We start from the raw sequence: 25,639 nt of genomic DNA, 5'->3' as shown, positions 1-25,639 counted from the left end.
CCCCCGCGGCAGCGCAGCCCCGAGCGGCAGAAACCGGCACCGAGCGACGAAACCCCTGCTGGAAACAGCCCGTTCCGCATTTCTTATGACTTGGCTATTTTAGGGCGATTTTGCCCCAAAACAAGGGGCAAAAAAAGCACAAACGCACCCAAAACGCAGCCCCGGGGGTCGCTGGAGGCTCCGGGCCAAGGAGCCGCCTCATTGGGCACCGCAGTGGGGCCCGGGTCTAATTTTAGGCGAGGTTCAAGGCGGCCCCAGTGACAGGGTGACCCCAATGACAGGGTGGCCCCGCCAGCACCGTGTCCGCACCCCAAAATACCCTCGGGGGCTCGGGCGGCGCCCCGCGGTATCTGGGGTTTGCAGGACGTGTAATTTGTGCCGGAGGCGCCTGTGATAAATAAATAAGGTTTGTTCCAAGGCTGGCGAGGGTGCGGGCAGGGAGGGGACCGGCCCGACAAACACGCCGTTAAGACACCGCCAGAGGTTGGTTTTGTCCTACTCTTTAATTAAAACCGTCTAAGAATGGAAGGACGCAAACAGAATCCAGAAGTTCGGTGAAAAGCAGTTTTCTGCTCCCAGCTCCCCAATGCCACGTTGCCCGGAGCTCCAGGCGTAGCCCTTAAGGGTCTAAAGTTCCCCTATTTTGGCAAAATTCAGGTCCAGAGCTCAGAACGTTCTACAGCCAAAGCGCGGCTGTTCTGAGAGCTCACCGACAGCGGTAACGACACCAACTCTTCCCACCGGGTTTATTGGGAAAGGTTCTATCACCCGTTCAGCCTGAGCTGCTGTCTCTGCAGCTCACGCCGTGTCCCCGGCCCTGGGTGGGTTTTGGGTTCCCCCCCGGAGCCCCAGCATCTGCCAGCAGGTCCAGGGCAAGGGGGACGCTCCAAAGGACAAGTGGCAGCGGGTGCCGATTGCTCCGGCGCCATCCCAGGGCAGCTTGGCAGGTGATCCCCCCGGTGATTTTCCATGGTGGGGCTCCTGCCAACCCCCCAAACCAGCAGAGAGCAGCGGGGACGTCCCCGTGTCACCACACGGATCCGCTCCCAGGCTGAACTCCTGGCTTTTCACCAAACACAGCGTCTGTGGAGCTGCCTGTCTGTCTGTCCGTCCTGGTCCCCCATTGCTTTATTCCCCACAGCACACAGGAGCTGGGTGCCGAGTTCAGTAGCCCCCAAACCCAACGGGTCCCTTGTCCTGCCACCCATGGGCTCCCCACATATTTTGGGAGGGCTCCAACTGAGGCTGGGGGAGCCAGTCCCTGAGGAACCTGCAATTACAGCTGCTAACACACCCTGTTTCGTCTATAGCAACGAGATTTTGGTGGCCGAAAAAGATTTGTATGGTCAATATGGGGAAAAGCCTCCAGAACTAACCAGCCACAACACAGCAAACTCCATTCGTTTCATCTCACTTCCCGATGGGGTGACGGTCCCACGCAGATCCTGCAGATCCCCCTGCAGATCCCCCTTCTCCCCAGCAGAAACAAGGGGATCAAAACCCCCCCGGGGAGCGATTCCGATTCCTGATGGGAAAAACAACCCAGCGCTCCAACAGCAACAGAACAGATCGCAAAGCCGAGGTTAATTCAACCTGCTGAAGTTATCTCCTGTGGCAACTAACAGGATTGCTGTATTTCTTTCAGCAGAGTGGATGGATTACTGTAATCAATACATGCCTACGGTAATCAATATATGCCTAAAATGAGTAAAGTAAAATCCACTATACGCTGTATAAGAAAATCCAGTTGTTTCCCGGTACTAACAAAAAGCTTAAATTTTCACAGACTGCGACACAACGTTTTGGGCCAAATAGGAATTTTCCTATGAATTCACCCTAAATTGCTGAATGTCATGAAGCAGGGGGCGAAGCGCCTGTCCTGCCGCCCTCCCTGCTCCCTCAGCGATGCCCGGTGAACCGCGTTCCGCCACAAACCTCAATGGGACGGGCGGTTGGGTAACGCGCTGCCTCACGCTCCCATTTTTGAGGCCCCGGTTGTTTCCAGCCCCAGAACTCGGTCACGAAGCAGCCGACACCGAATCCACACGCCACCTTTTCTATTCGCACCCTCCAGAAATGGCTCTGGCAGAGGGCGGCGCGGGTGCCCCGACTCGCGGAAATCACAGCGTTGCATAAGAACCAGGGCATGGTTACCCAACCGGGGCTGGAACAGGACGCAGGTTTAATTTTAAGCGTCGTGAGACCTTTGGACCATTAGTGATATCTGAGGCTTAGCAGAAAGCTGACACCGTCACACTTGCACTGTCTCGGGAGGAATCATTTTTCACAGATTTTTGCCTGTACGGAGTAGCTTTAATATAACCGCAAAGTGGCAAACTGATCCTTATCTCCTTTCTCACTGTCTGAAAAACCTTAGGGAGGAAATTCTATAGAAAAACTAAAAAGAACTGACGGGGAAACAGTGACGCTGCGGTCAGGGCAGGACCAGATCAGAAATAACACAACAGGGACATCTCCTGGGACAGGAACACACTGGATCTCACCGCACTGGCTGCTCGAGCGGACACGCAGGTTAAAACCCCTGCAAGCCCTTCGAGAGCCTCTTTTTAACAGTTTTTTGCTAATAAACCCCATATTTTATCAAAGCTTATTGAGAAAGTTGTCTTATGGCATTACGTAATTCTGACGGGGCGCAGCAGATGAAAGCACACGGTGTTTCACAGGGAAAGCACAACGTTTGGACGCGTGGCGCTGCACGGCGCTCGGGTTCCTGCTGGAAAAGCAAAGGCAGAAGCTGTTTTGCACTGGGCTCAGTGGTTCATTGTGCGGCTCCTGATTCACCGGCGCAAACGCAACGCCCCAGTTTTCACTCACGTCTCCCCGGGAACACGCAGCACGACACGAGGACAAAGTCGCCGCCAGCGCGGGCTGCCCCGCGGTCGCTGTTTTCAGACTGGGCGATGAAACAGCAAAATGAAGGTTGCAAACAGGAATGGTGCTTGGCTGTAACGCACCTGCTTTGCTGGCGAGTCGGGCACTGACCGGGCGTCAGGTCGCGGGGCTGTCACCGGTTTGGGGTCTGTGCTGCGGTCTGTCCCGACTTCACCTGGGTGATTCCTGCACTTGGATCAGCTCTCATCAGGAATCTAAACACATTAACTCCAACAGGACTTGGGGAGAGAGCGGAAAGTCCGATAATTGTAGCTCCCTGCGTGCCCATCCTTCCTTTAATGTGTTTTGCAACTTTTCATGTAGGGAAAAATGGTTACTGTGCATTTCTGAGAAACACGCTAAGTCATGGCTGTGGAATGGAGCAACAGCTCATTTTCGTAACCTGCCCACGCTACTCAAGGAATTTTACTAATTAGTTTTTGCTGCATTAAAAAAACAAAACCAAAACAAGCAAACAAATCAAAGCCAAACCACATGCACAAAGAAAACCCCAAACCACAGCCACACACCCCAGATCTCCAGAATCTCCCCCAGCTGATTCTGGAATTGCAGCTGAAGAGAAGAAGGTGCAACAGCGCTTGGTCCCTCTTGGCACAAACACTGATTCCGAATGGCTGAAAGTGGCGCAGGACACGGTTCTCTGGAATCATCCGGAGAACACACGGCGCAGACTCGCTGTCTTTAATGCGGAAACGCCATGCCGAGCTGTGGCTCCGGGTTCCAGGCTGTGTGCTCTGAGCAGGACGCAGTTCCCGCATCCACACCGACCTCCTTACAGGAGTTTTCTGCCCAGCAGCACATCCTGTACCCCAGAGAGACTATAACTGATTCCAATGGGATGAAGTTCAACAAGGCCAAGTGGCAGGTCCTGCACTGTGGCCACAACAACCCCCTGCAGCGCTCCAGGCTGGGCACAGAGTGGCTGGAGAGCAGCCAGGCAGAAAGGGACCTGGGGGACTCATGGACAGGAAGCTCAGCATGAGCCAACAGTGTGCCCAGGTGGCCAAGAAGGCCAATGGTGTCCTGTCCTGTATCAAATCAGCGTGGTCAGCAGGACAAGGGCAGTGATCCTTCCCCTGTGCTCTGCATTGGGGAGGCCACACCTGGAGTGTTGTGTTCAGTTCTGGGCCCCTCAGCTCAGGAAAGAGATTGAAGTGCTGGAGCGGGTCCAGAGAAGAGCAACAAGACTGGGGAAGGGACCTGAACACAAGCCCTATGAGGAGAGGCTGAGGGAGCTGGGCTTGTTTAGTCTGGAGAAGAGGAGGCTCAGATGTGAGCTCAGCACTCTCTAGAACTACCTGAAGGGCAGTTCTAGCCAGGTGGGGATTGGGCTCTTCTCCCAGGCATCAGCAATAGGACAAGGGGCCATGGGCTTCAACTCTGCCAGGGGAAATTTAGGCTGGATATTAGAAAGCAATTCTGTGCAGATAGAGTGGTCAGGCATTGGAATGGCTGCCCAGGGAGGTGCTGGACTCACCGGCCCTGGAGGTTGTTAAACTGAGATTGGACATGGCACTTAGTGCCGTGATCTAGTAAACAGACTGGAGTTGGACCAAGGGTTGGACTTGATGATCTCTGAGGTCTTTTCCAACCCAGTCCATTCTGTGATTCTGTGAACTAAAAATATTATATGCCCATTAAAAAAAATATATAATCAGGCTGGAAGGACAGAGGTCTGAAGAACTTCTGTGGGCACCCCTGGAAAATCAGTAGAGCTCAAAGTTCAGAAGCAGATAAGATATAGGAATAAATTTGTTTTCCATTAAGAATCACTCACATCTTAATCATAGTGCAGGACAGAACAGGCTGAAAGCAACGTCAGCTCGTTTTGTGCTGAGAACGGGCAAGTGCTGATGGACTTCACCTCCAGCCGCTCTCCAGGTGTGTCCCAGGTAACCAGGAGAACCTGTTGGCATCGTGTCAAACCACCACGGGCTGTAGTTACGCGGCTCAGACAGTTTAATCTTCCGCAGAAGGGAACTTCATAAGTCTCGGAAGGAAAAAAAACACAAGGTGTATCATTGCTGTGAACTAAACACTAGAAAAGAAACTGTCCCAGATTTTAGAATTCTGAATAGCAGCCTAATACTGTAAATTTATTGAGAAGAAAATCATTTTGCAAAACTGGAATACAATTGATTTACCAATAATTTTTTTTAGCATTTAAAAATCATTTATTAACAGGCCTGACCATCAATTAGTGGCACAACAGAAACGCAGTTGCAAATGTGACGTGGAATGCATAGAACCCCGGGGCGGAGCAGCCGCAGGAAATATAACAGTCATCATGAGGGTAAATCACTGTCAGAACTGGCTTTTTCTTCTAGAAGGTAAGGGAGTGCATATAAATATTCTAGAGAAAACATTTAAAAAACCATTGCTTTATTTTTCAGAAATGCTGGAAAGGGTTTCAGCTCACTCAAAAATTAGTAGGTTTGTTGGGCCAAAACTGCCCTTTCTGGTTCCTAAAGTTTCCTATGCGAGTTATGAAAAACCCAACGTTAACGATTAGGTGGTAGAAAAGTGGAAAACACCAACGGAGGAGCCAGTTCTCCACAGAGAGAGACGTGGTGGTTCAAACACAGCGCTCAGCAGCAAAAGTCACGCTGGGCAGGATTGCCACCGCCTCTGCTCTCTTGAAAAACCATTAATTGCATTTGTCACACAAGTCTAGTTCATCACCGAGCAGAACGGGAGGGTCGACACCTCCCCCACGGATCTCTGGACACACCGTTCGCTGGGATTTCATTGAAAAAGCAGCACAGAAGAGTAGGGATTTAAAGAAAAAGAGGACTTACAGTACATGGGGTCTCTGTCTTCACTGAAGGTGGCACCAAGTCCCCAGATTGCATAACGCTGCTGTATTTATTTTAGTTGGAGAGAAGCACAAACCTGACTCAGCAACAGCTCCTTGGGGTTAAACCCGACAGACCCGGCGTCCCAGCCCCCAGCCCTGCACTAAACTTGTCCTTTCCCCTCGTCACCTCCTGGGATTAGGAACAATTCAGAGTTTCCTACCCTACAACTGCTGGATTTGCCCAACGTGAGACTCCAGGCCTTGGAGACCGTCCCATGGTTGGAGCTCCATGGGTACCCACAGCGCCGCGGCAGCTCCTGAACGATGCGACTGACCCACCTGTCTCACTGCAGCCCTTCCAACCCACCCAGCACAAACACCCGACTCAGCACCTCCCGCAGCCCCGTCCTCACAGCTCCGGGGATCCCACAACGCGACCCGAAGAGCAGCGCTCGATCCCATTCCCAGCTCCAAAGGAACAGGAGCAGGAGCAGCGCGGCCCCACAGCTGAACAGAGACTGTGAAAAGGGAAACGGTACGGTTAGAAGGAAAAAACAAAGCTCTACTAAAATAAATTACGTAAAGTTCTGAAACCAACATGACCTTCCAGAGACTCTCAGGTTCCTTTCTTCTCTGAAGCACCTTTGAATTTGTATGGTTGTAAGAATAACTTTAACTATAGAAGCTATATGCATCTTTTAAGAATCACATTTTGATGATTATAAAAATTTATCTATTATACAACATAGGTCCAGCTACACTGAAAAAATTACACCGCTTATTGAAATACATTTCATTTTAGAAACAGACTACTAAATAGGTCTATACAAAAAACTCTAAAATAATTTCTGTAGTAAAATAAAGAGTGTGTTAGGAGAGCTACACAAACAAGAAACTTTTTTGCCTTTCTTTATAATGCTCAAATATACTGTGATACGTGGCTGGCTCACTCCATAGCCGGCACCAAAAGCTGAAAGGAATCCATTACGATACACAGTGATACAATTAATGCTCTGTATTAATCTCACAGCCTTCCCGATTAGTACAAAGAAAACCAGGCCTGTCTCCTCTTTGAGGAGAAGTCCAGGATATAAAAGCAAGCATACCTCATCAGCTGATATGAAATTATAAAATTCCACAAGTCTCAGTATCTGAAATTTATAAAAGTCACCAGTAAAACTCAAGCAAATCGGGTCTCGGTCCTGTCGGTTCCCGGGTTCAAACGAGCGCTGCTGATCCAGAACAGCGTTTCCTCGTTTCTGAACCGGTTCAAGGGAAGAATCAGGATCCTGCGCTGGGTCAGTGGTGCTGTGCCGAGCTGCCTTTCTCTGCCAGGTGCCGCAGGAAGGTGTCCTCGCTCTGGCCCCTGTGGTTTAAGGGCTCGCTCTTAAAAAGAGCCGGAGGCGGCGGCAGGTGCGGGACCGGGGGCACCGGGAGGTGGTGCGGGTGGTGCGGGTGAGGATGGAGGTGCAGGTGCGAGTAGGGGTGCGGGATGGGGCGCGGGGGCAGCGTGCTGACGGGGTTCAGGCTGACGGGGGGCGCGGGGGCGGCGGCCGCGTTGACCGCGGCGGGGACCGCGGCGGCAGAAGTCACGGACAGCGGGATCTGGGCAGCGGCCGCCACGGTGACGGGGCTGGTGACGCGGAAACACTTCTCCTTGTGCGCCTTGAGCATGTTGGAGAAGCGGAACCGCTGGCCGCACACGTCGCAGGGGTACGGCTTCTCCCCCGTGTGAGTTCTGCGGTGCCTCTTCATGTTTGGGCGGCTGGTGAAGCTTTTCCCACAGATTTCACAGATAAAGGGCTTCTCTCCTGCCGAGCACAGACACGGAACACCTGCTCACACTGACCGTACTTCTGCAAACAACCTGCGGCCTCTCAAACCCACCGTGCCCGCTGCCTGCAGCAGATAACGAGGCAACTGCTGCACAGGAGCCCTCGGTCTTTACGAAATCCTTCAAACCACAATAAAAAGGAAGGAAGCCCAACCTCTCATTTTCCCCCCAGCAAATCACAGGACAGACAGTTCGATTTAACAGTAAGCTAACAGATTAACCTTTCCTGTCTGATTTTCTAGGGGGGGATAACAGTTTTGATCCCCAATTCCAAGGAAGGGAATACAGCTGGAAGTACAGGAAGGATTTTGTGCTGGAGGTACTTGTTTTTTTCCCAATAAGCTCTTACCAGTGTGTGTTTTCATGTGCTCATCAAAGTACTGTTTCATGTTGAAGTCCTTGCCACACCACTGGCACATGAACTGCTTGTGCCCGATGTGGATGCTCATGTGGGAACGCAGCTGGTACTTGTACTGGAACCTCTCGTCGCAGTTCTGCAAGAGAAAATCAGCAGGCGCGTTTTCGGGTGTCCTGCAGCGGGAAGCGAGGCAGTGGTATGCGAAGGAACAGATACCTGCACTAGTGCACGCACAGACGCTCACTCTGACACTGAATTCGTGCTATTTAATGAGAGGAGAACTGGGTCTGCACTAAAAGCCTGCTGGCAAGGAGCAGGGAGCAGCCAGGAGCCCGTCAGAGATGTGGGTGTCACCAGCAGCACAGTGGCTCTACCAGATGACAATGCAGTGACACCGGTAGCACAGTGGCTCTGCCGGGTGACAATGTGGTGACACCGGCAACACAGCGGCTCTGCCAGTGACGGTGACACCAGCAGCACAGCAGCTCTGCTGGCTGATGGTGACACCGGCAGCACAGTGGCTCTGCTGAGTGACAATGCGGTGACACCAGCAGCACAGCGGCTCTGCGCGCTGACAGTGACACCAGCAGCGCAGCGGCTCTGCCGGGTGACAATGCGGTGACACTGGCAACACAGCAGCTCTGCCAGTGACAGTGACACCAGCAGCACAGCGGCTCTGCCGGGTGACAATGCAGTGACACCGGCAACACAGCAGCTCTGCCAGTGACAGTGACACCAGCAGCACAGCGGCTCTGCCGGGTGACAATGCGGTGACACCGGCAGCACAGCAGCTCTGCCGAGTGACAATGCGTTGACACCGGCAGCACAGCAGCTCTGCCGAGTGACAATGTGGCGACATCAGCAGCACAGTGGCTGTGACGGTGACACTAGCAGCACAGCGGCTCTGCCGGGTGACAATGCAGTGACACCAGCAGCACAGCGGCTCTGCCGGGTGACAATGCGGTGACACTGGCAGCACAGCGGCTCTGCCGGGTGACGGTGACACTGGCAGCACAGCGGCTCTGCTGGGTGACAATGTGGTGACACCAGCAGCACAGCGGCTCTGCTGGCTGATGGTGACACCGGCAGCACAGTGGCTCTGCTGAGTGACAATGCGGTGACACCGGCAGCACAGAGGCTCTGCCGGGTGACAATGCAGTGACACCAGCAGCACAGCGGCTCTGCCAGGTGACAATGCGGTGACACCGGCAGCACAGCGGCTCTGCCGGGTGACGGTGACACCGGCAGCACAGCGGCTCTGCTGGGTGACAATGTGGTGACACCAGCAGCACAGCGGCTCTGCTGGCTGATGGTGACACCGGCAGCACAGTGGCTCTGCTGAGTGACAATGCGGTGACACCGGCAGCACAGAGGCTCTGTCGGGTGACAATGTGGTGACACCGGCAGCACAGCAGCTCTGCTGGGTGACAATGCGGTGACACCAGCAGCACAGAGGCTCTGCTGGGTGACAATGTGGTGACACCGGCAACGCAGCGGCTCTGCCGGGTGACAATGCGGTGACACCAGCAGCACAGTGGCTCTGCTGGTGACGGTGACACCAGCAGCACAGCGGCTCTGCCAGTGCCGGCGCTGCAGAGCAGCCATGCAGCTCCAGCAGGATCCCTGCGGCACGTCCCCACTAGAGGACTCTGCTCACCAGCAGAACAGCCGCTCCGCACTGCAGCCCTGCTCTGCAGCTGGCGCTTATTGCTGTGAGGTGGTGTCTTGTATTTACTTATTATTTATTTCTTTGTTTATTTTTACTGTCCCTGCTTTTGTTTCAAGTCACTGGGCAGGCTCTGCTATGAACACTGAGGGATTCCAGCCCTGCTGTGCTGTGTGCTCACTGAGAGCAGTGTGACAGCGGCAGCAAAGCAAACCCAACGTGCCCATCGGTCCCTGCTGGGTGTGCTCCTGCTGCACCCTCCGCACCAACAGAACTTTCCCCAACTTATACAGAACTGCACCTCCCACACAAGCCCGTCAACTCCGTTTTCACCCACGTGCCCCACTGACAGCATCACTCATTTGGTGCCTCGCGCTGCTGTATCTAAAGGCACGAACGGCCGCTGCCTCACCTCGCATCGGAAGGGTTTCTCTCCAGAATGCTGCAGGGAATGGACTTTGAGAGACATGCTGCGTTTGAAGGATTTTCCACAGGTTTCACATGTGAATGGCATGTCCTTGGTGTGTGCTGCAACACGACAGTAACGTACAGAGGGTCACTCAAATGCAAACAGTTCTTCAACCAATTGTTTTCTCCAGTGCTGAGCAGGAAAACGGTCAGTACTGTACAGCTGGTAAGCATATATACATCAGCACACACACAGACATACACAGTCTGCTTGCTGTCCCTACTACAGTCTTGAACTTTTAGCTAAGGATAAAGCTCAGACAGCTTAATTCACCTTATTATTTTTCTCCCCAAAACAGCATTTATGAGGCAAGAACCACAAAGACACATAATGAGGCAGAATCAACAGAAGCGACGACCAATAACTCACCAACCATGTGTTTCCGCACGTGGGCCATGGTGTAGAACTTTTTTTCACAAATCTCACAAGAGAATTTCTTTTCTGCATATCCGTGGACAATCTTGATATGTTCATGGAGGGACCAGAGCTTCTTGAATGATTTATTACAGGAAACGCACTGAATGAATGGGATAAATAGAAGGAAGTTTGAATTAGATTCAAGTTTGTGGAGTTATCTTCCTCTTGCATGACAAAACGCAGCCCAGAACAAGCCAGAATGCTGTATACTGTCTCACACCGCACCTCAGCTCACGTTTACTGTTTCACACTTGAAACAACACCCTAAGCAAAGCCAGATCATGCAGGGTTAGAGGATGTGAACACGTGTTGTTCTGGTGCCACCTGAAGAGCACGCCGGCCCGCACCCGCTCATTCCCACAACTGGGCAGCGCACGAGCTGCTGCACACCCTCGACGGCCCCGTTGGCGCGGACGGACGCACGGACGTGGAGGAGGACGTGCTGACCACCCCGATGCCTCCAGCCCGTCCAGCCCCGAGCACCGCAACCTGCACAGTCCAGGTATAACAGCAGGGCCCAGGCCAGGTCTAACAGCAGGGCCTAGGCCAGGCTCATCCTGAGCCGGGCTCAGGGCAGCGTCCATCCTGCAGGCTGCAGAGCCGCTCAGGGCCCACAGCGAGTCATCACCTCCATCCTTCATCTTCTGACTCTTCATTGACACGCATCAGCAGCACTGTAGGTCTAAAATGACAACATGCAAATGTTTTCATCTCTTCCCACAGCTCCTGTGAAACACCCAGACAGTCAGTGATGAGCTGGATCCATGGGCTTTCATGCACCTCTTTTTCTCCAATAGTTAGTTCTTGCTGAAGACTTGATTAAAAAAATCCTCGTGCCGTTCTGAAAATTCCAGAATAACCGCAGTTGTAAAACTTGACAGCAGACACTCATGTGAGGAAGCTCGGTCGCCTCCATCTCTGAAGAGGAAGGAACCGTGGCTTGGTTTTCTGGTAGTTGTTGGGACGTCTGGGGTCCGGGGTCCGTCCCCAGGTTCCTGCTTTCCCTGGCGGGAGGGCTGGGGGTCAGTGCAGGACCAGCAAACACCCGCAGCTGTTTCTCCGCTGTGCTGACTCCGGGAGAGCCGCCAGCAGCCACTGTGAGGACAAACTGGCGTCTTTGCGGGGAAAAAAAGCCCTTAAAGATGAAAGCAGCGCTAAGAAATGATCAGAACTCCCTCCGCTTCAGGTGACGCAAGCCCTCGGAGCAGTGAGTCTGCAATTGAACTGACAATCGGCAGCAAGTAATTCGGATCCGCAGTACCGAGAGCTACTACAGGGTGTAAGATGACAATGGAAAGCCTGAGAAAGTGCTAATTTTGAAAGGATGAAAACCAGAAATTACCTGGGAAAACAGACACATTCCATCACGGAGATGAAGAGCACAGAGAGGAGCCAGCCACGTTCACCAGCTCAATTACCACTCCATAACAGAACCATTTCTTTCCCCGAGACAAAGCTCCATATCCCCCTTGACATATTAAACCCTACATTAATGTAAAACTCTCATATCCCCTTACTCCCTTTGCCAAGTGTAATAAAAACAAATTAGCAGGCAGCTGTGAAACACATTCCAAATCTCAGGACAGACAAAAATAATTGCTGAATCTATGGTGAAGAGGACCAGCAGTGCTTCTGGCACTACAAGTAGTTGGGAAAGTTTCTGGACCGGATTCTGGTACTGGAAATAAACCACAATTTCTATGATTTCTTCTTTTCCTTTCACTTTGGGACACAAGCGTGTGGGCCCATGGATTTCAGGATCATCCTGCACTCTGTAACCACACACAAACCACTCGTTAATTTCTGTTAAAGCCAAGAGATTTTAGGCAGTGAACGAGCCACCTGGATGACCGGACATTCCTTAAATTTACATTCAAATGTTCTCTCCTGCAGTAAACTTCGGAAGTATTTATTGCAAAAACGGCAAGGACATACTGAAGCGTTTATGCACTTTAGTAACTAGCTCAAGACTCATTATCTTATATTATAATCCTTCCTTCAGTCTTCCTCCTCCGAGCTGAAATATAAGGAAAAATAGCGTAGCGTTATACAGAGCTGCATTGGGGTCTGACGGCAAAGAGAAATAGCAATAAATATTTCATCTGTCTCTCACACAGTGAGAACTGAATACCAAGTCAGTTCAGCGTTTTAGCAAACAAACAAAAAAGTCTTAAATCTTGCTGGTAAAACTCACTGGACAGACAAAAAAAAACCCCTCGTTGCCTTATAAGTTGTCACCATTTCAGCTGCCAGAAGTCGAGCTCCAGCTGCTCTGTGCTGGGGTGATTTCAGGAGGAGGTGGCAACACCGTGCCCAGTTCAACACGGCAAAACCTCACACTGGAGCCACCAGATAAAACAACAGTGCCCCCAGTTACACCAGAACGCGGGCGCCTGCGAGCAAAGTACAAACCGCACATGAATCAGAAACTCTGGAACTCTTTCCACAAGCAAAACTTCAGAATGGTTCTGTTACAACACAGGCTTCCATTGTTGGATAAAATTAAAAGCTGCAAATCTTCTGGTGAGAAAGAGCAGAGATCTGTGTGCTATCAGTGAGACTGACTGAGCTTCTCACAGTGGGAAAAGGGCAGGCCCGGGAACAGCTTTAGCTGCTGAATTCATACACTTGTACACACACATGAACGCTTCTGTACATCACTTGTATATCATTATCTCGGTAGGATTAAAACGTTACATTTTAACACCAGTTCCAACCCTGACTGCACTAGTTTCTTTCTCACCTGCTTGCCTCTCCGATATTGTACAAAGTCCTGATTCCTATACCAGCAACCTGCCACAATTCTGTTCTCTGAAACCTCACCTCTACTATGTTTCAGGACACTGAAATACTTTGAACGCTGAGGCCAGCGGCAGCTGCAGGTGCTCAGCGCCTGAGGAAGGAGGTTTCTCCTGCCAAAGGACTCTGCTGCACAGGCACTTGTTTTCAGGGCAGTTACTCCTGAGTCTGACACTCGCTAAAGGAGCTTTGCGTTCTCCCCAACTCGCGGTTCAATACCAGAGCAGCTCTGCCGGAGCAGACGTCAGGCGTACACTGTTCCCTGCAATTTACGTCTTTCGGAAGACACCAGAGTGTTGATACGTAGAGACAAGGTCTCGGTCAGAACCTGGTCTGCACAAAAGATTTCCCCCTCTGAAGTGTCCGCCAGGTGTATCCAGGGCACGACAGAAGGTCTGGAAATCTGGCAAGCAGGTGAGCAAACCTACCTGGATATTTTTTTCACAGTCTGTTTGCTGGTGAAGGGACAGCTCACTTTCTAGCACAAATTTCTTCCCACATTTGTCGCAGATCTGCATGCGCCTGTGAGTGACGTTCATGTGCTTCTCCAGGTACCAGCGTGTGTTAAACACCCTGGGGCACTTCTCACAGGTTAAAGTCTCCTTCTCTTCACACTTTGATTTCTGCACAGGTGCCTTGGGCTCCTTTGCAGCTTTCTTCTTACGCTTGGGGGGCTCCACACTCTTTCTACGACCCCTTGTAGTTCTGGGTGATGGGGAAGTTGTGGCTGCTGCAGCAGATGCAGCTCTCCTTGTTCTCCTTTGTGCAACACTAACTTTTTCCACTCTTTCCTCTTTTTTCTTCTGCCTCGTATTTTCCTCATAATCACTACTGTCTTCAGTGGCCTCTTCCCCACTGTCACCCTCCTCTTCCTCACTGCTGGTCTTAAGAACAGCAGTCTCTTTGGACTGGGAGGGGACACCCTTCTCCCCTTTTGATACATTTAATGTTTGGTTGTTAAGGTTTACCTCTACTATAATCTGCTCCCTTTTGTAAGTCACTTCATCTTCCTCCTCTTCTTCCTCCTCAGAGTCGCCAGAGTTTTCTCTGTCTTCTTTCACAGCCCGGACCTCTCCTACCGATCTGTTCTCCCTGAAATACGGCTGCTCCTCTCTCTCATGGAGATGCGGTTTGCTCATTTTGCTGTCCACCAGCACCGAGTACGGGCTTCCTGACTCCCTCTTGTACACCTTGGTGGACAGGTCGAGCTCCTGGCTGGCACCGTGATAGAATGGGGGTGGCACTTGCCCGCGGCGACCGTCCTCCTGCGCCATCCCTGCTACATGCGCCGTGCAGCTTTCAACCAACTGTTGGCAAGAATTGGCTGTTTGACTCATTTGGGGGGCCCTGATTCATGGAGCACCTTTAATCCCAGAAAACCAAGTAAGCAGCTTTAAATCAGGGTGGGCTCTCAAGACCGACGCCTGTTCCATCTACACAGAATGAACAAAACACGATTCTCTGCTGGTGTTTAGCACTGATGTGTAGGTCACGGAATTCTGGTATTATGGCAAGAGCAGAGCAGTAGTAATTATTCTTCTGGAGAAAGTTGCCAAGGAACCGTTGAACATTTTATCTATAAAAGACAAGAGAGAAAACAAAGTCAATTTAAAAAAAAAAATCACTAGATTCTTCAGCAAGCTCTTTTGAGTTTGTATCATACAACTGGGGTAAAGCACAGGGTGTATTATGTCTGTGCTGTATCTGCTGGGGTCCTGCAGCACCACCTCCAGCAAAATTGCCACTCAGGTACAAACATGCACCTTTTGGGGGGTCAAAACTCTTGCTGGGCTCCCAAGATGCGCAAGGCAGGTTCCTCATCTCAGAATGAACGTTCTGCACCCCACAAACATCACCCACAGCGGCCAATGTGCCTCCTGGTTCTGCCAAAGCGCTGCCCCCCAATCCGGCTCACCCCTGCACAGAAACCCCCCGTCCTGCCCCACAGCGGGCACGTCCACCACACAGCGCTCCCTTCACGATCTGCATGAAGAATTTCAATGGAGACACTAAATCACATCAGGAACACCGTGTCCCCCGCGCGTTTCCACCTCGGAGATCCTCACACCGCCTCCTGATTTAAGGCACTTGTTCTTTTGTCTCGTTCTCCCTTCCCCCAGCTGCTCATTCCTCAGTGCGGCAGCCAAACAATATTACATTTGCCCGTCTAAATCTCACTTGCAGTTATCCAAGCTGGAACTGGACCAGGACAGCGTTAACTTCCCCTTGCAAAAACCACCACGTGATCCCTAATGAATACAAGTAATTAAGCTCTCAAATCTATTTTTCACCGGGACAATTACATTTTGAGGGCGCAGCATTACAACACCAAGCCAAGACGTTTGTGTGGATCAAACCAAATACGTTGGAACTCCTGACCAAACAGCACACTCAGAACTAAACCTGCGACTAGAGGATGCAGGAGGGAATTTAGGACAGAGCCTAAGAAACATCCCATGACTAGAGGACAAGGAAGGGCCCCAACAAAACACAGATGGACCGAGCAGCTCCATGTGAAGAAAAGTGGATCCCCAGCCGGAGTCTGGAAACGTCCTTGGGGCTCCACTTGGGCTGAGTCCAGCACAGGTATGAAACACTCGGATTTTGCACAACAGCCTCACCATTTCTTTATGAGTATTGCAGCAACAATAAAAACCAACCAACCGAAAGCAGTGTTACAGATGGGGATTTTTATGATGAATTTCCTTCCACATCCTACCGGGTTAACATACTCTCCACACTACAAATGCAATAACTTCCATCCAAATGGATTCAGATACAATTTATATATATATATATATATATATATATATATATATATTAGTTTAGCTTTTCCTTTAACAAAATCTAATGAATTATTCAGAGGCTCAGAAAGTCACGATGTCACGTAGAAAATGATACCCGATTATTTCCTCAGCATATGAAGCGTCTCTCAAGTTGCAGCAGCAAATGGGGAACGTTAAGAAAATATCGCTCTCAAAATACTGCTGGACAGCCAGAAAGGGCAAAAACTTGTCACCAAAAGGAATCTTTGCTTTACCTCCGCCCTGCACTTACTCAAAGTTGAATTATTCTCTTTACACATCCTGCCGTCACTTCACCTCCGCTCGTTTAAGGAATATTCTGTATAATAAACCACTTAGTATGAACACCGTGCCACTTCAAATGAAAACAACAAAGGGGCTTATTTTAAGTTATCAAAGCTGTTTGGTCTCGAAACCACTTCACTGTGCAGAACCAACAACCCACTGTCGCTCTGAGCACAGTGCCCGGGCCCTCCAGGGAGCCGCAGCTTTCCACCAGCATCAAGCAGAGCCCTCCCTATATGTTTAATGCACACAGCATCAAGCAGAGCCTTCCCTATATGTTTAATGCACACAGCATCAAGCAGAACCCTCCTTGTATGTTTAATGCACATAGCATCAAGCAGAGCCCTCCCTATATGTTTAATGCGCACAGCATCAAGCAGAGCCCTCCCTATATGTTTAATGCACACGGCATCAAGCAGAGCCCTCCCTATATGTTTAATGCACACGGCATCAAGCAGAGCCCTCCCTATGTGTTTAATGCACACAGCATCAAGCAGAGCCCTCCCTGTATGTTTAATGCACACAGCATCAAGCAGAGCCTTCCCTATATGTTTAATGCACACAGCATCAAGCAGAGCCCTCCCTATATGTTTAATGCACACAGCATCAAGCAGAGCCCTTCCTATACATTCAGTGCACACAGTGCATGACCAGACTGTGGACAGTTCTGAGAGAAAGGGCTTCAAATACTGCCCAAAATATTGTTTCTAAGAGAGTATTTCCAAGGATGCCAAACAGTTTGGGCTCACAGGATGAATTTCAGACGCACTTCAAAAGGGTCTGATCAAAACGTAAAAAGGACACACAGTTTCAAAGCAAACTGAAAGAAGCCTATGAAGACATAAAACTGAGGAATAACTGTATTACGAGCACAATGAACCTACACTAACACTTAGTAATCAGAGATCACACAAGAAAGGTTCGCAAGCCTGTGAACATGAAAGGCTCAGCCCAAGGTGCAGCCAGGGGTGTAGGTGGAGCCGCACGTGCCCGTGGGAGCCGCGCTGCACACAGCGCTTTCTTCTGAACAAAAACCGCATCTCTTCACCTTATCTGTGCTAAAAATAGAGCCAGACGGAGCAGAGAGCGCTGGCAGCATTACCTGCCCTGGAAATGGGCACAGAGTGAGCGCCATACGCTGAGGTTCACGGCTTTACATGACACGTCCTCAGCGTGCCCTGAGCAGGACCAGCCTGACGGCCCCGCTATCCCACACCTTCATCTCACCTGCGATCCGAGTCCTGCCAAACACGATGGAAAGGCCAATGCTGCTTCTCCCAGCCGGCTGTGAGCAACACAGCTCTGCAGCACGTCCCTCAAAGTATCACAGCATCAACGCTTCCTCGCTACAGCGCTTGGGCAACGTGAATTCTGAGCAGCGTATTAGCAAGAAATGCGTAGAGATTGCAACGGGAAAACACGCGGTGTTTGTGAAACGGTGCCGTCACCTGCAGCTCAATTTATCAGCAATGTTTCAGAGCACGGGGAAAAAACAGAATAAAGTTTCACTGCACTTGCACAGTTTGCAGAACAGGTGCATGAAACAGAATAGTGCAGAGGCCCAGCGGCTCCCGCTCAGTGGGAAAACACATCTGGTGCGAGTTACATCATGTCAGCGGATGGTAATCAGGCCTTTAACACAAGAGGGAATTATTTATATCAGCGTACAATCACTCCTTTCTTGTGCATTTCAGCTCCTTTATATGCAAAAAACCAGAAAATATGCTCTTAAGTGGTAAGTTTTATCTCCAGGCAGAGCCCCAGTCAGCACATCCTCAGGGCTTTTGCATCTCTATGAGTGAGTGCTCAAGCCCATGTAAATGCAAAATAAAGACTGACTGGGACTGAGGGTCTGTCCTGTCCCCCGGAGATGGATCTGAGTGGGGTCAGCACCGCAGAGCTGCAGGAAAGGAGGGAGCAGGGTCTGTCCTAGACCCTGGAGATGGATCTGAGTGGGGTCAGCACCGCAGAGTTGAGGAAAGGAGGGAGCAGGGTCTGTCCTGGACCCTGGAGATGGATCTGAGCGGGGTCAGCACCGCAGAGCTGCAGGAAAGGAGGGAGCGGGGTCTGTCCTGGATCCTGGAGATGGATCTGAGTGGGGTCAGCACCGCAGAGCTGCAGGAAAGGAGGGAGCAAGGTCTGTCCTGTCCCCTGGAGATGGATCTGAGTGGGGTCAGCACCGCAGAGCTGAGGAAAGGAGGGAGCAGGGACCTGCTAGGGCGAGGGACTTTGCTGACTTTGGGAACACGGTTGACACGGCGAGGGGAGATGTGGAAACAGCATTCCCAATTCCTGCGATTGTTCTGTGAAAACCAGACAATATTACTCTCTTCACTGCAAGCTCAAAATGCACTTGGAACAGGTTTTCCCATCCACTCATAGAAAAGATCAGACATGAAATGGTACGTGGCCCTGCGGCTTGGATTTTGGTGATATTAAAGCTATGCCACATATTTGGGCATTTCTGTCCCAAATGCATTCGTCTTGCTACAAGTAAGCAAACCGACACGGACATCATAAAAACCCAACAACGTTGGCAGCAATGCCAGTATTGCAGGGAGTCTTGGCAGGGAAACAAAAGGCTGGGGAGTGAATAAATACCGTCCGGTTCTCCAAATAAAGGCCTGGGCAGAAGGGTGTTTGACGGGTGTGTGACAGCCCAAGGTGCCGTACGGCACCTACACTGTCCCATCCTCCAACTGTTTGTTTCCACCATTTCTCAAATAATCTACGATAGGTATCTTGCTAACTCAGCAAGCAACATATTTTCACTGCATGGAGCTGGCCATTTGCCTGTAAGTCTTTAAAAGTCTAATGGAAAATGAAGCAGACCAGATTTCCAATTCCAGAAAAATGCCTTATATAATATCCTGCAGCTAAAACATAAAAACTATGATAAAAAAGCTTCAGGCTTTTTCCATTTCTTAAGATGATTTATTTGGCTGTATCTAACAATCTGGTTTGAGGGACAAAGGCTTTCAAACCAGTGATTTCCAGAACTGGGAATCTGGAATTTTTTCAAGCATTATCTCCACAGAAAATAGTTTCAGAGGTTGCCATTTCAGAATTCAGCAGCGTTATAATCCCTCAGCTTTTGCAATCAGCTTTCTGTTGGCTATGAACTAGTTTGAGACACGACAGCACAAACCTCAACGCTTTTCTTTCTTCTTCTTGTTCAGTGGCAAGATTCCTTTTTGCCTGAAAAACTCTTGCTTTCATCATTATCTGCGTACAAATCTGGAAGACTAGTAAAACCTGCACTAAGATGTGAAACCATCCATTTATATGCAAAGATGCCAGTGATTCCACTTCTTATTAAACATCACTAGCTTACTCTAAGATTGCACATGATTACACTAACAAAGTTAGAGGAAATCTCTCATCAGGACCCGCACTTCTTTCGCATTGTTTGCTAGATGTGTATCTGCGGCTCTGAATATGCAGATGGGGATCAGTTGGGAGCTCAAAGCCACGTCAATTGTCTGCCCAGCAAGGGAAATGCGGGGGAACCTGCATCTGCGGTCAGTATGCAGGGAAGGGCTTTCTCCTTGGGGTGAGCTGACACCAGAACCAATAAACCTTTCCATCCAGAACAGTCACCAGCAGATCTGCTGTCCTGGAAGGACTGTGGAGAAGTTCAAGTAATCAGGTGTTGACAAAGTCTAAACGTGCCAACACCAAAGCTCCCCCATTGTGTTTGTCCTCGCCCAATGTCACAGCGCTCCTGCGCACCGCTGGCTGTGGTTATCTTCACCGCCCATTACTGCCTTGTTTGGAGCTCCTCAATCTCCTGAAACGTTACACACACAGCTTGCTTTAGATGCTTTTGGAAAAACAGTCAGTCTTGCTTTTTTAATATTTACATAATTTAACAAAGTGCGTTTAACAACACACAAATGTATCAGCTTCCCAGAAGTGCTGACCAAGTACCAGTGCTTTAGGAGAACTCCTGTTGGCACCTATTCCACCTTTGGAAACCAAAAGTGTTCCCAGCCCTGCTCACCCCCATCCCTACAGGGGTTCAGAGGTGTGACAAACCTGGCCCTGCGTCACCGCAGCTCCATCGCAACCTCCGGCCTCAGCCACAAATACTCTGCCCGCTGTTTGTATTCCCAGTTTTTCCTCTAATTCACTATGCAGCTATGGACATCTTATCTCCGCTTTGTATTCAAATTTCCTTCTGGGCAAAGTGAGGACAATTATCAGTTAAGGCCAAAGTTATTTGTTCATTTTAATCTGATCCAAGCCTGTCTGGATGCCAAAGAAGGCCGTACACTCTTTCCCTATTTATACGCCAACGCTGGCATTCCTATGGTTGCAAGGCGAGATGCCTTGGGAGATCAGTCTGCCTGGCAAACAACCATCCCTTGGGATAAATGTTCAGCTGGATGGGCTCTCCAAACCAGCTCACCTGCTCGGGGGTGCAGGAATTCCACATCTCAGCAACAAGATGCCATCTGTACAGTCTCAGGGTGAGAGATAGAACACTTGAAAAAAGCACCAAAATGTTTCTTTTCCCTCTTGGCAAAAAGGACCAACCGCTCCTTATCATCCTAAGCAAGACAGGGAAGCATCTCAGTAAGACTGGGGTTATTTGTGCGAAGGGAAGAAGGGTGTCCACCAACAGCAGGGATAATTAACTCCATCTTATTGTCTGAATTTGAAGTGCTTGGAGTGCTGGATAATAGAAGTCAGTTGTGCACAGGAGAGATTACGTTAAATGATTTTATAGCACCATAAGTGGGCTAGGTAACTCATCACAGATAAGTAGAAGGCAGGATCCTTCATCAAGAACTCTGCAGGTGAAAATCTGAGAGAGGGAAAAGAAAACACACTGGTCTAGGAAAGAGTTTTTAAAAAGGCAGGAGAAAACAGCGTAATAAAGAATAAAGTGAGAAGACAGCAAACAGGAAAGCACAAGAATTGGAATGAGTTTTGAAAGGTACGAGTGGAAGAAGAAAAGTGCAACGAGGTATGTGTTAAAACAAAACTTCCTGGTAAAAAGTTGCAATTAAATTCAGGACATAATTTCCTTCAGAGCTTTGAAATGCAGTCAGCACAGCACTTCACTCTGACTAATAGATTTAGTCCTGCAGCTGCTAAGTGTGAAACGAATGATGCAAGAGATGCACGTTACAATAGAGCAAACTGGAGATTCTCAGCAGCCATTTTTACTATTACATGACATAGGCAATAACGTTGATCAGGATACGTTTCTGCCCCGCTAAAGACTTGGGAAGTCACATCTATACACTACAATGTGTATTTTCTTCAGGGCATTGAATCTGACCGCACCACTGACGTCAGAAATACCTCTAATTTGCTAGCCTGAAAGAGCAAAAAAGGGAAAGTTACTGGAATTAAAGACAGAGCTCCGATCACAGTACAGAACGGTGCCGTTTGTTAGGACAGAACCCAAAAACGACACAGGTATGAGCGGGAAGGAAAGCTGCTGCTTTAAAACACGCATAGCAAGAAATCTCTGCATCACTCACAAACCATAAATACTTGTGTTCAGCAAGTGTCCAAAACTCTGAGCGAGCCAGGCGTGACAGTACCTGCGGAGCCAGGACAACGACACCAACAGCAGCCGGGCTTGCTTAGAAATCACCTGCCTTCTGCCAGCAAAGTTCACAGGTGCCACCGTATGCGATTTGTCTTCAGACGGCACTATTAAGACACATTTCACAATTCCCTGTTCATCACATAAGCACTGAAAAGGCTTAAATAAGCATGACCTGCAAGCAACTGTGGCGTCGAGCACAGATTTTACTGCGCTCCCGAGCAGGCAGCCCAAGGAAACGCAGAGTCCTAGCGAGCGTCTGCACCTGCAAGACTCAGTTACGCTCCAACCCAAATATTTGCAACGTTTTGCGTACAACTTTCCCATAAAAGATGGTGTGTGGATCCATGGACGCTTATCTATAAATTTTTAACTACGAAACTTTCTGCTTGTAAGAAAAGCAAAGGTCTACTACCTTGTCCTACCAGGCTGTCTGTCTTGGCAGAGGTACCACAAATATGCCTCCAAAATTCCACCTGCAGAACTTCCTGGTCACTTGTATTTAGTACCTGGGACAGAATCAAATTGGTTTAACAGGTTTTGTCTCAAATGTGAATCTGGATCCTAATTCCAGTAACCTATCTCCAAGCAGGCCCGCTTGTCTTTCATATTCATTCCTGAAAATCACTTTTCTACTGAAACAATCAAATTTCAAATCTTAAAAATACAGAAACGGGAGAGCAAGACAGCACAAAGCGCTGAATGATCTGAAACCTTCTTGGGGAAGAGCGGCTGGAGCTGCAACTGGGAACGGGCTGGAGCTGCAATGGGAACGGGCTGGAGTTGCAATGGAAACGGGCTGGAGCTGCAACTGGGAACGGGCTGGAGCTGCAACTGGGAACGGGCTGGAGCTGCTGGAGTATGTTTTTAAACAGCGTTTGCAACTCCAATAACAAATAATATTTTTATTCCAATGTTCTCAAAGGCAAAAAAATTGTCACTTTAGACAAAACGCCCCTTTGTGTTAACAGAGATTAGTTATTTAGACTTTTGATACAATAAAGGAGTCATTGCAAAGTTTTGAAAACAGTATCCTGGTATTTACAGTGGAAACAGCTGGATGTCAGGCATTTGGATCCACAGAGAGAGCAGGTTAAAAACTACAGACTTACTGGAAAGTGGTGTCTGAAATAACTCAGCCATGCGGCCTCGGGACATCACAGGGTGATCTCAGCTGCACACACGAGCTGCTCAGTGGCTGCTTTCATACTTAAAGCGCATAACTTCATGATCATAAAACGACCTCCACATAAAAATCCACATTTTTTCTAACTATCGTGGGGAAAAAAGCCCAAACTTTCATATAATAAGATTCTGAAAAAAAACCCCAAATAGCGCATATTTAGGAAAATGTAAACTAATATTGTCTTAAAAATATATATATATTATTTTATTTAAAATTTACTTCATCATTTCAGAAGCAAAAATCTGGATCTTGTATGGAGAGAGCTGTTTCACAGCACAATACATTAAGAGATCAGCTGCTCTGTGTTGTAGGAATTTAACCATGAGAACGGTTATAAAATGTTTTAATACAGTAACAATCCTCAGAATCAGGTTGCTAGAAAACACATCCATCTTCTCAATTGGTTGGTACTTCCTTCCAATTACGTCTATTTTGTGGGGCTAGGAAGAAAAGTGTTCTTTGATGAGGCACGTTACAGTGTGCCACAGAGAAATAGGTCACTGATGACATGTAGTTTTGTAATCACCTTAAATATACCTGTGCCTATCTCAGATATGCACTGGTACACCCCTCCACCATCAGGCACCGACACAGCACGTGGTACCAAGGATGGGAGATGGGATCTTATTTATGGATAACATTTATTTAATGCAGTTGTACAAACCAAATCCTTTAAAAACGATGTTTTCCTACCCCACAGCCTTTTTAACCACACCGGCATTCACGTTCCTGCATCTATATAATGCGATTTGTTAGCACCACGCACCAGAAACCTCCAGAGAACGAGCACCCAAGTGCTACACACCAACAATCGAGCTGCAATGAGCACGGTGGCAAATCACGGTGCACCCCTGACAAACCCACGCTCCTTCATCCCGCACACAGACCCATCGCCGTCCTGATCCACCGCGCATACACCACTGTCAACAAAGCATGTGGCAGTTGCTGTTCCCAGAACAATACAGCTCAGGTCATCCCCTGGAAGGATGAAAACGCACGTTCCTCACACCCTGTATGTCTGCAGCACTTCCCTCGCTTTGACTTCAATCACTTCTCCTGCACAAGATGCCAAAACTCAGTTGTGATTTAAGAGACTTATATAATACACCCAAGACCAAAGAGATACGCGATCCTTCGGCACGTCTTTCAGGTAACAATACCTGTACCGACACATCCACGGCACCAAAAGTTGCCCATTAAAAATCAAACCAAACCGCAGACCCCCCGGACGCACACAGCACAACATCTGGCCGGGGAGCACCGGGGAACGTACTCGAGCAAGAGGCAGAGGAAGAAAGAAAACATCCGATTTCTCTCCTCCCCCCAGCCCCGCCGCTGGAGCCGCTACCGGCCCGTGTCCGCTCCCGGTGACACCTCCGGCGGGTGCGTTTCAGTCGCGCCCCCGCAGTGCGGGGACCCGGAGCGGGCGAGGCGGGACAGACCGCGGAGAGGGTGCGAGGCCGGCGGGGATCTGCGTGGCCCCGCTCGGTGCGGTTCCGCTCCCTCCCCCGGCAGGTGGCACAGCCCCTCCCGGGCACCCCCGGGGCTCCCCCGCCCCCGCGGGGCTCCCGGCCGCTCCCCGGGCCCGCACGGCGCTCCCCCCCCGCCCAGCCCGCTCCCTCCCCGGCCGGGAGGCGGCTCTGCCCCGCTCCCTCCGGCACCCACCCCCGGCCGGGCCTAGCGCTGCTCGGCGGCCCCGCCAGGCCCGAGGAGAACGGGGAAGGGGATCCCGGCCGAGCGGGCGGCCCCGCACTCACCCAGGCCGATCCCCTCAGGGCCGCCCCCGCCGCCTTCCATGCCGGGCGGCGAGGGGAGGGGGGCACGGGCGAGGCGGCGGAGGGCGGGCGGAGGCGGCGAGGCGGGAGGGCGGCGGGCAGGGCGGCCGGTCCCTCCCGGCGCGGCCTGGCCCTGCGCTCGGCCCCTCTCCCGCCGGAGCGGCCGCCGCCTGGTCCCGCGCGCAGGCCCCGCGGGCGGACGCGGCTCGCGCTCCCTCCGCAGCGCTACGTGGCCGCCGCCGCCGCCGGTCTCGCGACTCCGCCGCGCGCACGCGCGCGCGCGCGTGTCCCGGCTGCGGGCGCGCGCCGGGGAGGCGGTTGCCGCGCGGGGCGGGGGGGAGCGCGCGCGCGCGCGCGCACGGGGAGAGGCGGGGGGGGGGGGGGGGGGGGAGGGGGGTGCGCACGCGGGACACCCATAGGCTGAGGGGAGGGGGGCCGGCGCGCGCCGGCGCAGGGGCGCATGCGCTGTCGGGCGGTCGCCCCGCGCGCCCCCCTCGCGCTGTTCACCTCGCGCGGCGCAGGTGAGGCGGGGGGGTGGGGGGGGGTGGTGCGCATGCGCCGGACCGGCGCCCCGCGGCGTACAGGTGAGGCGGGAGGAGGGGCCGCTCCCCCGTTACCCGCTGGGGTAATTAGAGCGGCCGCGCTAATTGCAGTCAGCTGAGCCGGGCAGGCTGCGGCTCACCCCGGCCCGCGCCGGTGAAGGCCTCTGCTCGCAGCCCGGGCCGGTGTCAGGCCCCGGGGCCCCGCTCCTCACCGGTGCGCGGGGATAGCGC

General features: G+C 51.0%; 1 protein-coding gene across 1 annotated transcript; it reads right to left on the bottom strand.

Annotated features, from left to right (window-relative positions):
- Positions 1-5,248: 5,248 nt before the first annotated feature.
- On the bottom strand, positions 5,249-25,099 carry ZNF652 (zinc finger protein 652). The gene is made up of 6 exons (XM_080360027.1): positions 24,849-25,099; positions 13,682-14,829; positions 10,407-10,554; positions 9,981-10,096; positions 7,894-8,038; positions 5,249-7,521 (listed from the first exon to the last, which is right to left on the bottom strand). Exons 2-6 carry the CDS (start codon positions 14,588-14,590, stop codon positions 7,010-7,012), a joined length of 1,830 nt encoding a protein of 609 aa, XP_080216153.1. The 5' UTR covers positions 14,591-14,829; positions 24,849-25,099; the 3' UTR covers positions 5,249-7,009.
- Between the last annotated feature and the right edge of the window lie 540 nt (positions 25,100-25,639).

The sequence above is a fragment of the Nesoenas mayeri genome (genome assembly GCF_963082525.1).
Source record: "Nesoenas mayeri genome assembly, chromosome: 26".
NCBI lineage: Eukaryota > Metazoa > Chordata > Aves > Columbiformes > Columbidae > Nesoenas > Nesoenas mayeri.
This window is presented reverse-complemented; position numbering and strand designations above follow the sequence as displayed.